This window comes from Peromyscus leucopus, chromosome 1 (genome assembly GCF_004664715.2).
Source record: "Peromyscus leucopus breed LL Stock chromosome 1, UCI_PerLeu_2.1, whole genome shotgun sequence".
Lineage (NCBI taxonomy): Eukaryota > Metazoa > Chordata > Mammalia > Rodentia > Cricetidae > Peromyscus > Peromyscus leucopus.
In genome coordinates, this window is record NC_051063.1 from 157,179,377 (window position 1) to 157,195,028 (window position 15,652).

The 15,652-nt window shown below is 52.8% G+C and overlaps 1 protein-coding gene across 2 annotated transcripts in view; it reads left to right on the plus strand.

Moving 5' to 3' along the window:
- Abcc8 (ATP binding cassette subfamily C member 8) overlaps positions 1-15,652 on the plus strand; it is a 73,305-nt gene that overhangs the window by 39,636 nt on the left and 18,017 nt on the right. The window contains exons 12-19 of one of the 2 annotated variants that reach the window (XM_028880195.1): positions 55-200; positions 1,291-1,396; positions 1,530-1,646; positions 1,999-2,074; positions 2,724-2,829; positions 12,052-12,081; positions 13,714-13,752; positions 14,657-14,755. In XM_028880195.1, the coding sequence (XP_028736028.1) occupies positions 55-200; positions 1,291-1,396; positions 1,530-1,646; positions 1,999-2,074; positions 2,724-2,829; positions 12,052-12,081; positions 13,714-13,752; positions 14,657-14,755 (719 nt within the window). Of the gene's footprint in view, positions 1-54; positions 201-1,290; positions 1,397-1,529; positions 1,647-1,998; positions 2,075-2,723; positions 2,830-12,048; positions 12,082-13,713; positions 13,753-14,656; positions 14,756-15,652 lie in introns of both variants that reach the window. The other variant, XM_028880194.2, reaches the window with a different exon arrangement.

Consider the following 15,652-nt stretch of genomic DNA (forward strand, 5'->3'; position numbering starts at 1 on the left):
TGGGAGGGACCCACACCCCGAGTCACCCTCTCCTCCCTGTGCCTTTATCCACAGACCTTCGTGGGCCACGTCAGCTTCTTCAAAGAGTCGGACTTCTCGCCCTCGGTGGCCTTTGCCTCCCTCTCTCTCTTCCACATCCTGGTCACGCCACTGTTTCTGCTGTCTAGCGTGGTTCGGTCCACTGTCAAAGCCCTAGTGAGGTAAGAGAAGGACCCAGGCAAGGGCATTCCCAGGGCTGCCCGTCACAGGATCCCTGTGATCTGGGCCCCTTCTGAGCAGCTGTTATGGGAAAAGACTCTATGATGCTTATATAGCAATTAGCATGGCATCTGGCATAGGGTGCGTGCTCCCCAGACACTGGCTGTTGTGAACAACTGGTCTTAATCCCAACTAATCTTAACAGTAGCCAACCTTAACTGGAATGGTTTAACTAGTAAAACCCAACACCAACTCTCCTACAGCCTTGTCATCCAACTGACCATCTTTAACATTAAACTTACCCAAACTAAACAAAGGCACCTCCAATCCAGACTACTACAGGTCACCTTTTTAAAAAAGTCTTAGGGACTGTGCAGTATTAGCTCGATGGTAGTGCACTTGCCTAGTATAGGCAAGCTTGGTTTCAGTCCCCATCACGGTGTGTGTGTGTGTGTGTGTGTGTGTGTGTGTAAAAGCTTGGGTGTGGTGGTGCACACCTGCAACCCCAGAACCTGGCAAGCTTGGTTTCAGTCCCCATCACGGTGTGTGTGTGTGTGTGTGTGTGTGTGTGTGTGTGTGTGTGTGTGTGTAAAAGCTTGGGTGTGGTGGTGCACACCTGCAACCCCAGAACCTGGGAAGTAGAGGCAGGAGCACCAGGAATTCAAAGCTGTCCTTAGTAATACTAGTAAGTGTGAAGGTTAACCTGAACTGTTTAAGAACCTGCTTCAAAACAAAAAATAATAATAATAACGGAGCAGTGGGTGGAGAGGTGTCGAGATGACTCTGGGTGAAGGTGCTTACTGTCAAACCTGGTGACCTGAGTTCAATCCCCAGAACCCACATGCTAGGAGACACCCACTCCTTAAAGTTGTCTATAGTCCGCATACTCCCCAATCCTACCACACATCGTAAATGAGTAAATGTGTTGTTTTAAACTCCTGATAACATTTGCTACTCAGTCCTGTGGAGTTTGCCTCTGCTCAGCCCCCCGGCAGCACAGCCTTTGTGGGGCACACTTGGGACCAGGCACCCACTAAGAGCTGTTTCCTCAGATCACACTTCCTCCTCTTCCCTCCCCGGCTTCCCCTGCAGCGTGCAAAAACTGAGTGAGTTCCTGTCCAGTGCAGAGATCCGTGAGGAGCAGTGTGCCCCCCGAGAGCCTGCACCCCAGGGCCAAGCCGGCAAGTACCAGGCAGTGGTAAGTGCCCAGCTCCCCTGCTACTCCCAACAGCTTCATCCAAGTCCTGAAGCTTGTGCCCAACTGCACTGGGTCCTCACATGCCCCCAGAAGGGGTCCAGCCCAGGGGCCCTCAACTCCTAACCATCCACAGCCCCTCAAGGTTGTGAACCGCAAACGCCCAGCCCGGGAAGAGGTTCGCGACCTCTTGGGCCCGCTGCAGAGGCTGACCCCCAGCATGGATGGGGATGCCGACAACTTCTGTGTCCAGGTGAGTCCTCAACCCCGAATTCACCACACACCCAGCCTCAGCGCCATCTTCCAAGAGAAGCTTAACACCTCAAGACCAAGAACCTGGGTTCTGGGTCCTCTATCCACAGCCCTCCCCCGCCCCCACCTGCTGAGAGGAACCCTGAGGCCAAGGATGTTTCCACTCCACTTAGCAGGGGAACTCCCTCCTTACTCCTATTAGGGTACCTCAGACAGAGATTAGTCCCCCACTGTCCTGCCCAGGAACCCCCCCAGGGGTTAGACCTTCCTTGGGGAGGGGAGACAAGGGTCACTCCATACTGAAAACCACTTGTCTTTTGTCCTCTTCTGCACCATGGGGGATGGGCATGAAGATCATCGGAGGCTTCTTCACCTGGACCCCCGATGGAATCCCCACTCTGTCCAACATCACCATCCGTATCCCCCGAGGTATGGCCCAGCTCACTCCTCCAGATGTGCCCGCCCCCATGTCCCAAACAGAGAGGAAAAACCAAGTCAGAGTTAGCTAAATTCCTGCCCTCTGCTGCCTCGCTGGGAATTCTGAGGTCTGAATGCTAGACAGAAGTGGCCTATGCCCTCCAGGTGTCCATGGACAGAAACCGGCTACACCCGAGGTCGGAGTAAGACGGTGACACCTTGGTGTTAACCCATCTGTTGCCAGTGACATTTTCACAGGTGTCAGACCTGAGTAGTCTGGGAGTGTGTATGGAAATGGAGGTTCTGGACATGGGCGTGTTCCCATCAGCCTGGTGGCAGAGGGTCAGAGTGGGAGCCAGGCTGGCACTTTGGAGGACTACAAGGAGCTGGGCTAGCAGGGAGCAGTGCAGGGAAGAAATGGAGGATGTCAGGCTAGCAGGGAGCCCTGCAGGGAAGAAGTGGAGGATGTCGGGAAGTGGAGGAAAGACCCGGGAAGCCAGAGAAGGAAAAACTCAGGGGGCAGAGAGTGTCTTGGGCATTCTGGGTGGGGGGAGTCGGTGAGGGCCCCAGAGCCGAGTGCACCTGTCCATCGATTCTTCCGGGTGATAGTTGGCCAGCTCCACCTGGCCTCTCTCCCATCTGCTGCCCCCCATTCCCACAGGCCAGCTGACCATGATTGTGGGGCAGGTGGGCTGCGGCAAGTCCTCGCTCCTCCTCGCCACCCTGGGGGAGATGCAGAAGGTGTCGGGGGCTGTCTTCTGGAACAGGTAACGTTGGCTCCTCTCCCTGCAGCATCCCGCTCCGTGGAGGGTGCTCCATTCATCTGTGGGATGCCTCTGCGTCCAGTGGGCACTCGGCAAACGCTGCTGTTTCCCTCACATGGTCGTCATTCTCGTCCATTCAGCTCTGGTTGTGTGATTGCCAGGTTCTGTGCACAGTCCCGTGCGTGAATGATTTCCCTAAGTCCTTAGACCCATCAGAGTACTATCGCCAATTACTGTTCTCATTTTATAGACAAGACCTATTCACCCTAATTCACACAACTAGCACGAGGCAGAGCGGAGATTCGAACTCAGTTCTGCTCACTCTTAACTCTCATATTTCCTCTGTGCCAACTTTTGTGTCTGGTTTTCATCAGCAAAGCCGACTGAGCCATTCTAGGTGTGTGTGGAGGGCCCAGAGTAACCCAGACAAACACTGTTTTCCAAAGATCACTATCTTAATTAAGGAGCCAGAACCTTAGGCAGAGTCCTGCATGAATCTGTTATTTATACCCACCTGCTTCTAAAAGGCAGTGAAGTTAGCTGCTGAGAGATGAATATCAGGTGGAATCTTTAATGGGCAGGAAGGCTGAGATCTGAAGAGGGTGGAGGATGCACAGAACCTGAGCAGGGGACAGCCGCAGCCAGCCGTCCGGCACTGCCTGGCCCTGTGCCTGCCATCACCAAGGGAAAGAGGCGCCCCCAGCTGGGGTTCACAGCTCTTAATCGGATAAGGGCTGCAGCCTATTCAACAGGAGGGCCAGCTTGCCCTACAGGTCATTTTTTTTTAAAAAGGAAATTACCCAAGATGACAGGTTTTGATAAGCCTGAGCATGGAACTGCCCAGACAGAAAGACTTTGGACACTGACTGCAGGCTTCACGCTGACTGCCTTTTTTTCCAAACCGCCCCTGAACGGTGTCCCCAGCAGGAACAAGTCTCCCTGCTCGGTGTTGCCGTGGGCTGTCAGGGGAGCCGTTTGGGTTCCCTGACCGTCCTGTAAGCCTTGAAGTCCCCATGGGGACTGGATCCTGTTTGGAGCACAAGTGTTCTCCATCCCACTGCGGGTCCCTGGGCGGTCCCCTGGGAAGCGTGGGGGCTGATGTGAGTTCACTGTGCTGGCTTTGACAACAGCAGCTCCTCCAGGCTCGGGTGAGGAGCGCTAGCCTATTAGCTGTGTCTGTGACAAGTAGACAGGAGCCTCGGTGGACCGTGAGCTGAAGGAAGCCAGTGTCTGTTGGGTCCCTGCTGTGGACCAGACCCTTAGCAAGCGTGATCGCATCAAAGCCATTCAGTTCACGTCAGCGGCTTGTCATGAGGCTCAGGGAGTCTGGGTCACTTTCTCTTAGCGTGTATACCAGAGCATGACCAGAGGCTTGGCCACTGCCTCAGGATAGAGTGTGCTGGGTCCTGCTCCCGGGAAATCATTCTCTAAATTCCATGTTAGAGGCCATATGGGTCCAGTTTCTCCCTGGGTAAAGCTTTTCTAGAAGGGACTGCAGAGTTCAAACCTGGAGCTGCCCCAGGGGTTCCCTGGCCTGTGTCCCACACTGAAATGCTCTGACCCTGGTTCCGCCTCCCTTTCTTCTTCTGTCTATCCCCGCCCGCCCCCACCCCACATCATTACAGCCAGCTCCTCTGATCACCAGGGATTCCACCCGCTCCACCCCACCTCTCCTTCACCAGGCTCCAGTGCCTCTCTCCCTTCAGAAACCCTGCCCCAGCCACAGGGACCTCCACGAGGCAAGGAGCCTCTCCAGGGTGGCCAGGGCTGGGTGCCTTTCACGTACCACGCACTGACCAGGACCTTCAGTGTCTGTCGGTTCCCTCGCCCTGAGAGGTAGATACTGTTCTCCCCATTCGACAGATAGGAAACTGAAGTGAAGCAAGTTGCCCAGTTCTTGTCAAGGCAGAAGTAGAATCTTCATCCAGGTGGGCACCTGAGCTTCCACTGTGCTCTGAAAGGGTGTGAGACCTTCGGGAAGAAGTACCATCTCCTCTGATGACCCGAAAGTTAGCCGCCTCTTTACTGTCTCTCTGTCTCTCTGTTTGTCTGTCTCTCTATTTCTCTGTCTCTGTCTTTCTCTGTCTGTCTGTCTGTCTGTCTATCTGTCTGTCTCCCTTTCTCTCTCTCTCTCTCTCTCTCACACACACACACACACACACACACACACACACACAAAGCATGTGTGCAAGCACACTCCCTTCAGAGCCACGGCCTGAATCCTCAGATTTTGCACTCATCAAAACCCAGCTTCCTCAATGGATGTCCAGGCCCATTTGAGGCCTGGGGGAAGACTGAGGCGCCAAGATTCTTGTTCCTCCAGAATCCACCTTGCTGTCCTCCATGGGCTAGCTCCCTCCCAGGCATAACAGGTTAACCTGTAGCCATCCCTAGGTGGTTCTGAGAACCCATTCCGGGCTCAGTTCCAGCTCTGGCTTTTCCACACCAATACATCAGTCAATTCCACCTGTGGTGCCAGATCCTGTGCCCAGCAACAGGAATGCAGTGATAGTTCAGACTTGGCTCCTGCTTGCAAGGGAAGGCCAGAAAAATCACTGTGACACCAGAGCACCCAGACAAGGAACTCTGTGGTCCATGGGGGGAAGGCCCTTGAGAATGAGTGTGGGCTCATCTAATGGGGAAGGCAGGGGTGGAAGAGGGAGGTGTCCCGGGTGAGGTTGCTGCCCAGGCAAAGCCTTGCTGATATTGAAGAGCATGGCTCTGGGTGCCTGGAGCCCTGGGCCTGTGGATGCCGCGATGAGAGACTGATGGAGTGGATTTGACGTAGATTAGATGTACCAGGCTTGAGAAATAACAGAGCTGAACGACTGTAGAAGTGCCTGCTGCTGATAAAGGATGATGGAGTACAGGGAGGGACTAGAGGGGAGGCCAGTTAGGAGCTCGTTAAGATGGCTGTGAGGGGGGAGTCTAAACTAACTCTGTTGGCTTCTGCTGTTTATCCTGCAAAATCCCGGGTGTCCATGTCTCCATCTGGACACCTATATCAGGGCAGTGAGCTAAGAATGGGAGCTGTGTGTCGGGTGCCTCTCGATCCTGGGAGGAGATCCGAACTCATGATGCTGGACCTCGGGTCTTCAGAGAGATGATGAATAGCCAAGTGAGCCAAGAGCAAAATAGCTTTTGACCTAGAGACCTCTCCTGATAGTGCGTGCCTACAGCCAGAGGCGAGGACCTTGTCAGGACACACTTCCTTACGGGGCCAAACCCTGGTGACCGGGCTGCCAGAAAGAGTTCCAGGGGGCACTAGACAGGAAGCTGGGAGATTAGGGAGGGGCAGTGTTGAGAACACTCTGGGGAGATGGCTGTTGGTACAACTGCTCATTTATTCCTGCAAGGACCAAATGAGCTAAGTATGGCTGAGCAGGCAGGAACAGATGCTCTGGGCCAAGCTGCTCGAGTTCAGATTTGATCTGCGTGTTTTGGAAAATTCCATAAGCGTTCTGTACCAGTTTCCCCTTTTAACCCATGGGGTTGATGAGCGGATTAACCTAGCATGTAGCAAGAGCCCTATAAATATTATGATAAACATTATTGGTCAGCCGTGGGCCTCCTTGCCAAGAACAAAATTCCCATGCTGTACCCCAGCCTGTCTCCCAGGAGAGACCGTAGTGAGCTGCCTGGAGACAAGAACCACATTTTATTTTTCTCTCCAAATCCATAGTCACTTTAGTAAATGAATTCATTTACAAATGAATGAACCAGGGACAGCTTGGGACTGTGTTAATGTGTCTCTTTCCCACCAGCCTTTGTCCAAGTTGCTCCCTAACGGGAACTCGAAGCTTCTTCACCCACTTGGGGAAGGAACCAGCCCTGTGACCGCACCTTGCACTCTGTGCAGTGATCTGTATGTGTGGTTCTGGCCCCCTTAGGGTTCCATGCCGTTCCCCCAGTGCCCAGTGCAGGATCCGGGGTGCTTCTCCCTGTAATTTTAGGGGAGGGAAGTCTGGCCTTTGCCCTCAAGAAACTCCAGGTAGACAGAGCTATGTAGAAGGAGCCCCGGGATGGGCGCCGAGACTCCATCAGCCGAGGCACATCAAAGCTGGAGAGCTGTCCTGAGCAGACCTTGGTTCCGGGTCTCAGAGCCACATGACCCCCACACGTTCCTTTTCATGATTCATCAGCCTCTCCCTGGCTTTCTGACTCAATGAACTGTCAACCTGGGGATTTGCAATCTCCCTGCGTAATCGCTAAGAAGAAAACATGTTAATAAAAAGTCAATATTAGCAGATGCACTCAGGTACAATTTGTTTCCCAGGTAGTGGAAAATAAGGCCATTAGTCCCTAGCATGACTTCTAATGTCCCCAAAAAGTCATCAGGAAGTAGGCCCTAGGAAAGCACAGGGTGAGGAGAAGGTTCCCACCCCATGAGGAAGTGCAAATCTGGTTTCCCCTGACCACCTTCTCCCTACCACCTGCCGAGGCACCCTCATGTGACCTCTCAGTGTGTCTGGCTGTGCCCAATAAGGGTCCTCCTAACTCTGGGCCTTTCTGGGAACCTGCTGGTTGATTTGTGGTGTTTGGCTCAGTTGCCTGATTCCCATCCTTAGTTGTTCCCAAGTGTGCTGAGGAGAAACTGGCGCCCCAAGCCCCCCTGGGTCTCCCGGAGGTGCCGGTGGACAAGAAGCTTAGAAAGGACCAGGCCGGTTTGGGGACCAGGTGGCGTCTGTAGCTCTAACTGTGGCACTCCCTCGCTTTGTGACCTTGGGCGGGTGACATTGCCTTCCTGGAACTCAGTTTCCTCCTTTAAGGCAATGAGAAATACCCTGCCTTTTCTGTCTAAGAGATCTGGCCTTGGCACCAACTGCACAGGGGACCATGGGTGGGGTAACGCTTCAGGACAGTCACAGGCTTGCAGGAGGGAGGAACAGTGGACTGTGGAGGCTCTGAAGTCCTAACCTCAGCCTGCCTCAGTTTCTCCTCTCCCCTTCTCATTCATTGCTGGGATCTTGAATGAATGCAGAGCTGTTAGTTACTCTGCATCACCGTAGTCAGAATACCAGAGAAAACAATTTAAGCGTGGTCAACAAATTGTTTGGGCTCGTGGTTACAGCCCTTTGGATCTCTGTGAGCTTGAGGCCAGCCTGGTCTACACAGCAAGTTTCAGGTCAGCCAGGGCCATATAGTGAGTGAGACTATGCCTTTAAAACAAACAAGCAAAATCCATAGCCCTTGGCTCAGATGATTCCGGTGAGCCATACATTACGGCAGCTGGAGAAGGGTGACAGCTTCATGGCTGACACCAGGGGGTGGTGAAGAAGACAGGAATGAGGTAGCCACAGGCTCCCACCCTGGTGGCCTGCTTCCCCCAGGTAGCTCCTGCTTCCAGCTAGGTTCCTCCCAGCATCTCCAACCTCCCCAACAGTACGACCAAGCGGGGGCCAGTGTTCAGCACGTGAGCCTGCGGGGAACTTTTTATGTCCAGAACACGATGCACATTGGGCGCTTGATTACCCCTCTGCCTGCAGTTTCCACCCCCACCCCATCCCCACCCTGCCCCACCCCACCCCACCCGGCCCCCATGCCCCTCCCTCCACGGCTCTGTGCTGTGCTGATTAAGCCTCCTCACACACCCCGTCTGCACCTTCTCACTCGGTGGTAAAGAAATAGCAACTTCTCTCAGTAAAGGGGCTTCGCGTGTCACAGTCGAGGATTCAAACCCTAGGGCCGTCTTCTTCCCACCTCTTCATTCTGCCCGTCTCCTCCTGCTCCAAGCCTCTCTAAGACCCGGCCATCCCATCCTTCGGTATCTGTGACTTGATCCTTCCCACCCTCGAGGTTCAGCTTACCTAGCTTCTGTGAAACGTTGCTCGTTTCTTCTCTTCCAAATGACTTAAAAAATTACAGTTTCTACACACCTGCTGCTGAGAGCCTCTGATGCCATTTGCCCTGCAGGTGAAGGGAGGAGAATGGAAAACCCACGACCCCTGAGTTCAAGTACCGTCTGGGCATCTCAGCAAGACCTCGCCTCCCAATGAGAGTAGGGAGGGGCTGTGGCTCAGTAGTAGAGCGCTTACCTTACTTCATAAGGCCTGGACTCAGTCCCTAGCACCACCCGAAACCTGCATTTTGTAATTCCAAAAGGAGGTTCTTTAAGGGCTGGGCTTCATTAAGGGCTCAGCAGTTAAGAGTGTTTTCTGCTCTGGCAGAGGACCTGAATTCAGTTCCCAACACCCACATTGGGAGGCTCACAACTCTAGTTCCAGGGGACCCTACACCCTCTTTTACACTTCCTAGGTACCCACACACATGTACACAGACACACAAATACACATAATTAAAAATACAGTGCTAAATGTACCTGAATTAGGAAAGATGCACAAGTATGAAGATAAGAACATGGTACTATCTCATCTCCCCAAGTTTCCTGTCCTTTTCATTTTGTACATTTGTGTATCTGATAAGTAAAATATCCCCGGCAGTGGGTAGCTCTGCCCATGCAATCAATCAGATCAAGCTGAATTAAAGTCCAGGTTTTAATCTGAGCAAAGCGTTCTCGGGTGGTCTCAGGGGAGGAGGGGAAACCTCGAGGAGAAACCACGAGGCTGCTCCCGAGGAGGGGGCCTTAAATAACCTCAGGGGGAGGAGCCTCGGCTTGGGGGCTTCCTCAGGGGCGGGGTCTGGAGAGAGAGGGGAGGGGCTTCCACCTAAGCAGTGTCATATTCCTCAAGATTCTCTAGTACTTTATCTGGTGTCCTGTAACTCTCTGTCTGTCTGTCTGTCTGTCTGTCTGTCTAATTCGTCCTCCAGACTGTGAGCTTTGTGTCTTGATGCAGCCTAGCATTCAAAGCGCAGGCAAGGAGAAGCAGAGTGCATCAGAGAGAGGACAGTAAAGAGCTTGCTGAGCAGCAGTAGGAAGCTGGTGCTCTCCCTCCAGTACCCGGGAGGCTGACACGTGGGCCCCAGAGTTGCTGGACAGCCAGGCTAGCTGCCTCAGTGAGCGCCAGCTCGTGGGCGTCTCTGTCTCCAAAACCAAGGTGGAGAGGGCCTGTGGAAGTCACTCTGTGTAGACCTCTGGCCTCTAACTGCATGCACCAACTTGTGCACATGCCTGCATGAATAAGTACACACACACACACACACACACACACACACACACACACACACGCACGCACACTCCAGCAGTCAGTGAGAGAACATTTTTGCCAAATGTATTATTCTTTACTTTTTAGCTTAAAATATATACACAGAGCCTTAGTAAGGTTCCTGTTAGAAGCTTAGAGCTACATTAGAAAGAGGAAGTGAACCCATATTAGCACCCAGCTTCCCCTCTTTCTGACTCTGTCATATGGAGCCTGTTCTGTAACCCTGAGCCTCAGTATGCTCATCTGTATAATGGGGGCGGGATGCAGTTGGAGGGTGAGACCAGAGTATGAGTTCAAACTCCTTGGCACTGTGCATGGGAATGGCCACTAGCAAGAAACCTCCCTCCTCTCTCTTCCCTAATGATCAATACGCCTGTTAACAAGCTCCATTTATTACAGATCTGTCATGGGCTAAGCAGTGCGGGGGCTGGAAAAGATGCTCTTCCTGCCTTTAAATCCCACCGGGCACTCCAGGCTCGCTCAGGCGCTGATGGAGAGCAAGGCAGTCCATTAGGAGGGCTAATTGAGCAGCCGGGATCAAGATGAACCGAGTCAGGGATAGAGAGGGTGGACTGAGTCCTCAGGGACGCCATGGAGATGCAGACCACATCCTTTGCTACTCTGGAGGAAATCTCCCAAGAGAAGCTCATCTGGGCTGTGGCCACAGAGCAGGGATTTGTCAGCTCTGGTTTCTCTGTCCCATGTTAGTGATCTGTCTGTGAACTGTCAATTTCAGCAATCTGGTGGTTAGAGACGTCAGGTTAGACTGGGTTAGGAGATGGCCAGGGACCGCAAAACCCACAGGAAAGGGCAGGGACTGGTGATGACAGATGTGTCGTGGTCTCACGTAGTCTTGCCCCAGAGCAGGACAGGTACCTGTCAGGCTTTTGTCATTGTCTGGCTGTGTGACTTTGAACAAGTTACTTAGCCTCTCAGAGCCTCGATATATCTGCAAAATGGAGTTGAGAAATCAAAGCAAACTCCATGTGGTGGAAAGACAGCTCAGAAGTTAAGAGACTTGGCTGTTCTTCCAGAGGACCTAGGTTCAGTTCCCAGCACCCACATGGAGGCTCACATCTGTCCCAGTTCACATCTGTGTGTTCTGGGGGATACAACTCCCTCTTCTGACCTCGGGTTAGCGGGGATGCCCATGGTAAACAGATTTACACACAGGCTAAATACCCATATATAAAAATAAATAATAAATAAGTAACAGAATAAATCTAAAAGAAATTAAGTGCGCCTTCTCTTACAGTGCTTCTCAGTACTTACTAAAGCTCAACACACGACGGCTGTCTTCAGCACTATTAAAATAAGATAACTGGATGTGGTGGGACAGGACTACAGTACCTAGGTAGGTAGGCGGGAGCAGGGAGATCAGGAGTTCAAGGTCATCTTCAGCTACAGAGCAAATTTGAAGTCAGTCCGAGCTGCATGAGGCCCTGTCTGAAAGTACTACTAACATAGTAATTGTGATCATCAAGTCCCGCATGGATGCAGAGAAGGTGTTTTTCCCACATATGTAGGTCACAAGTGCACATTTCATTGGTGGAAGCTGCTGCTGGAAGGTTGAGAGGTGTTGAGCTGGGACAGGAGAAAGATCCCAGGAAAACTTGGCCCCAAGATCCAGATCACTGTTTTCCAAAGGCGCCTCTCACTGTGAGAGGACTCACCTCCCTGCACTGACAGATTAAAGAAAACCTCGGCTTTAAACCACCTGCCATGCACATGGACGCTTTCTCCTTTTTAAAGACAGCTGCTCCACTGATTTCTAATCTGCTCTCAGATTCTGCAGTCTGAGAAGCTCTGTATGCAGTTGGTGGCAACTGTGGAAAGTCATTCCCTCCCTGAGCTCGGTCGTCTTGGGTAAAAACCACCCCGGTGCCCAGCCGGCCTCGTGGCTGCCCCAGGTCAATGGCAGGAGCACCAGCGGAGTCTGTGCTGTGGGGAGGGTACTCAGGCGGGTGAGGAGATGGAGATGAGTCAGTTCTGCATCAAGGAAGCCACCTGGGCCCCGGCAATGGTGGGAGGTGGGAGGGGTAGGGACTGCTTCTCCCTGAAGCTCCAGTGTGATGGAAGGTGTGGGGAGTAACTGTGTTCATCTTTCTCTTTGACCCAGCAGCCTTGCAGACAGCGAGGGAGAGGACCCCAGGTATCACCTCGGGACAGGGTTGGCGTGGGTGGGGTGGTGGGGCCTGTGGGTGAGAATGCTAAGTGTGAATCCAAGGTTGTGTGGTCACATGTTCTCAGAGGCATGAGGCTAAGCCATGCAGTCTCAATGAAGGCAAAACATGGCTTGCAGAGGGGAGAAAAAAAACCTTAGACGTGACAACGCTTTGTACCCATGTAAAGGTCACGTACATGTGCAGGTATCTGTCATCTGTGGTGTCATAATACCATGGTGAGAGGAGCGTGGTGGTCCACACCTTTATCCCAGCACTCAGGAGGCAGATATAGGTGGATTGCTGTGAGTTCAGGGCCAGCCTTGTCTACACAGTGAGTTCCAGGCCAACCAGGGCTACATGGTGAGAACCTGTCTCTAAAACAAACAACAACCACAACCAAAAAAAAAAAAAAAAGTCATAATGATTGTCACTGAAGTCAATAAAAACAGTTTCTTACAGAAGAAAAAAAATTGCCTGGTTCGAAGATGCAGCTCAGCTGGTACTGTGCTTGCCTACCATGCACAAGGTCCTGGGTTCAATCCCCAGAACCACATCAACCAGGAATGGTTTTGCATACCTGTGGTCATATTGCTTAGGATGTAGAGGCAAGAAGATCAGAAGTTCAAGACCACCTACATAGGGAATTGGAGGCTAGCCTGGGCTACATGAGACCCTACTGCCAAAAGTAAACAAACAAAGTCATGTTAGCAGAGTCTAAACATAGGTGAATGTTTGCCAGGGGCCTGAGAGAGACAGAGGAAAGGGGTGTGACCACTGACCACACGAGGCTGCTTGGGGGGTGGCCATGTTCTGGAACTAGGTGGCCGTGCTGACTGTAACCTTGAGGATAAACCAGAGCCACCAGTGTGTCGGGAGCCATGGCTGGTGGTGCACTTGTATTCCCAGCACCTGGGAGATGAAGGCAGGAGAATCAGGAGTTCAAGGCCAGCCTAGAACACAATCTTTGCCCTTATTAAAAAAAAATGTAGTAAGAAACAAATAATTGGAAAAAATATTTCTTGAAAGGCTGCAGGGATATAAGAAAAAAACCAACCTTGTCTATAAGGAGTAGAGGTGGGCATCCCTGACGCTACACAGAAAATTGAGTCGTGTTAAATACGCTCAATGAAGGTCTAGACATTCCAAAAGAAATGGGTGGGTAGAATGAGACAGCACAGCCTTCTCCTTCCCACGTGGTGCAGATTCTGTCAACTGCCTGGCCCATCCTGGCTGTGGTCAGAACACTCTGCCCAGCTCCGTGCAACTCTGTAGGCTGAGGCCTTGGCTTGCTCACTGGAACCTAGATTCAAGGCTGAGGCCAAAAAGTTCACCAGGGTACTCCTCTGATCCAGGGAGTACCCCCCCCCACACACACACACATGGGTCCTCGTCCCCCTAGTCTCCCCCTTAAATGAACCAAGTACTGGGTCTCTTCACACACCGACATGGTCAGGTAGTTCGGCTTGCCAGGCTCACCATATCTAGAGCCTCGTATGTGTCTGCCGACTGGGTGCCAGGGCTTGCAGAAGCATGAGGTGGGGTCTGAAGGAGCTGGAAATCTCCCATGGGGGGCCCAGCCCATGGTAGGGGTGCTGACCAGTGTCTTTCCCTCTCTGCAGCAGCCCAGAGCGGGAGACAGCGGCTGACTCGGACGTCAGGTACCTGTGCCTGACTGGCAGGCTTCCTCAAAGGGTCCCGGAGCTGTGGAGCCATCGAGCCCTGGGAGCAGCTGCAGGTCTCAGGAAGAGCTCTGTGCTCCGCTGTGGCCTGGAGTCGCCATACCTCTGTATCTCACACTTGTTCATTCTCAGCAGCTTCTGGGGTGAAGGGGTGGGAAGGAGGGGCTTTGGAACTACACCACACTGAGTGTGATTGCCTCAGCTCTGGTTCTGTTAAAATGTCCTCCCTGTGGGGTCCCACCGCTGCTGAGGGGGTAAGGGAGCTGGGCTAAGGAATTGCTTGGTTTGGTGGCACTTGGGGATCCTCCCTGCCTCAGGGTTGAGGTGGGGCTGGTGAAGGCTGGGGTCGGGGGATGAGAGAGTCCTGGGTACATAGCCACCTGAGGCTTGGACTCTAGGGCTTCTGCTAGGCCTCAGAATACTGCTTGGTGTCCAGATGTAACCATGCCCGCAGGGGGTTTATCGGGTCTCTTCCGACCTAGGAGATTTTCCTGTGTCATGGGGGCCCTCCCGCATTCTCCTTTCTAAATGAGCCAAGTCCTGGGTCTCCTCATACACCCATGTGGTCACACAGTAAAATTCCCAAGTCTGGCTGTACCCAGACCCTTGTGTGTGCCTTCAGACTGGGTCCCTGAGATTAGAAGCACAGAGTGGGGTTAGAAGGAACTAGAAATCTTTTTTTTTTTTGGGGGGGGGGGGGCTTGAGACCATCATAGAGAACATGACTTATGTTACACAATACCCATCACAGCTTTCTGTCATGTGACCTGACTATCTCGGTACATCCATCCCTTGGTCCCAGCCAACCCATTGATTGGCCTGAGAGTTGCTCTGAGAATGAGCCCCAGGGAGGAGCCTCACCCTCACCACCAGTCTGTTCTAGGAGCAGAGGCCCCGTGGCCTACGCATCACAGAAACCATGGCTGCTAAATGCCACTGTGGAGGAGAACATCACCTTCGAGAGTCCCTTCAATAAGCAGCGGTAATCACCTCTGGGAGAGACACTGGGGAGGGGTAGGTGTGGTCCTGGCCCTTGTGGACATCCTGGAGTCCAGCCAGTACCATCTAGTCCATCTGGAAAGGATCCAGATGTGCCTGGGTTCCAGCAGTCTCTTCCTGTGTGTGAGAGGAGGGTGAGGGGAGAGGGGGTGGTCTAGGCATGGTTAACCTTCTTGCAGTTCCCCACTACCAGGTCCAGTCGTCCCCACCCACACACACACACATACCACAACGCTCCTTGATGACAGTCATCGCCAGCATCCACTGAGCACTTGGCAGTTCCTCGGAACGGTGCCAGGCTCTTCATGCCTGTGCTTGTCACTGTCTCAGCAAGACTCTTATGCCCATTTTATGGATGAGAGAAGAGGCAAAGTTCTGGAGCGTAAATAACTTACCCGAGGGCAGCCAGTAAATTACTGAAATGGGTGTCAGATCCAAAGCTGCCTAAGGACATGTGTCACCAAGAAACTCTAAAGTCTCCATGGATGCTGGCTGGCACCTGGTCAGGCTAAGAGCTGGCCAGAAAAGAGAAGAGCGGGCTAGGCAAATATTTGATCGGCCATCATCATTACCCCCTCCAAACACTCAGCTGTGGTTTCCCCAGATGGCGCCCCAGCATGAGCTCCGGCTGCAGCATTTCCCACTGCTCGGGGACCATAAGCCCCCCTCTCTTCCCTCACTCAGCCTATTTGCTCCCACACAGCTTCATCCTGCAAATATTTGACTTGCCCCAGGCTGTGTGAGCGCTGACCTTAGCTTTTTCATGCTCCCATGGTGTTTGCTTGCACAAGGCAGGAAGTGCATTAAAGCCATCGCTCACTGGGGTCCTGCAAACCCACAGACTAACGACCGTACGAGGACTGAGGCCCCACTCTGATCA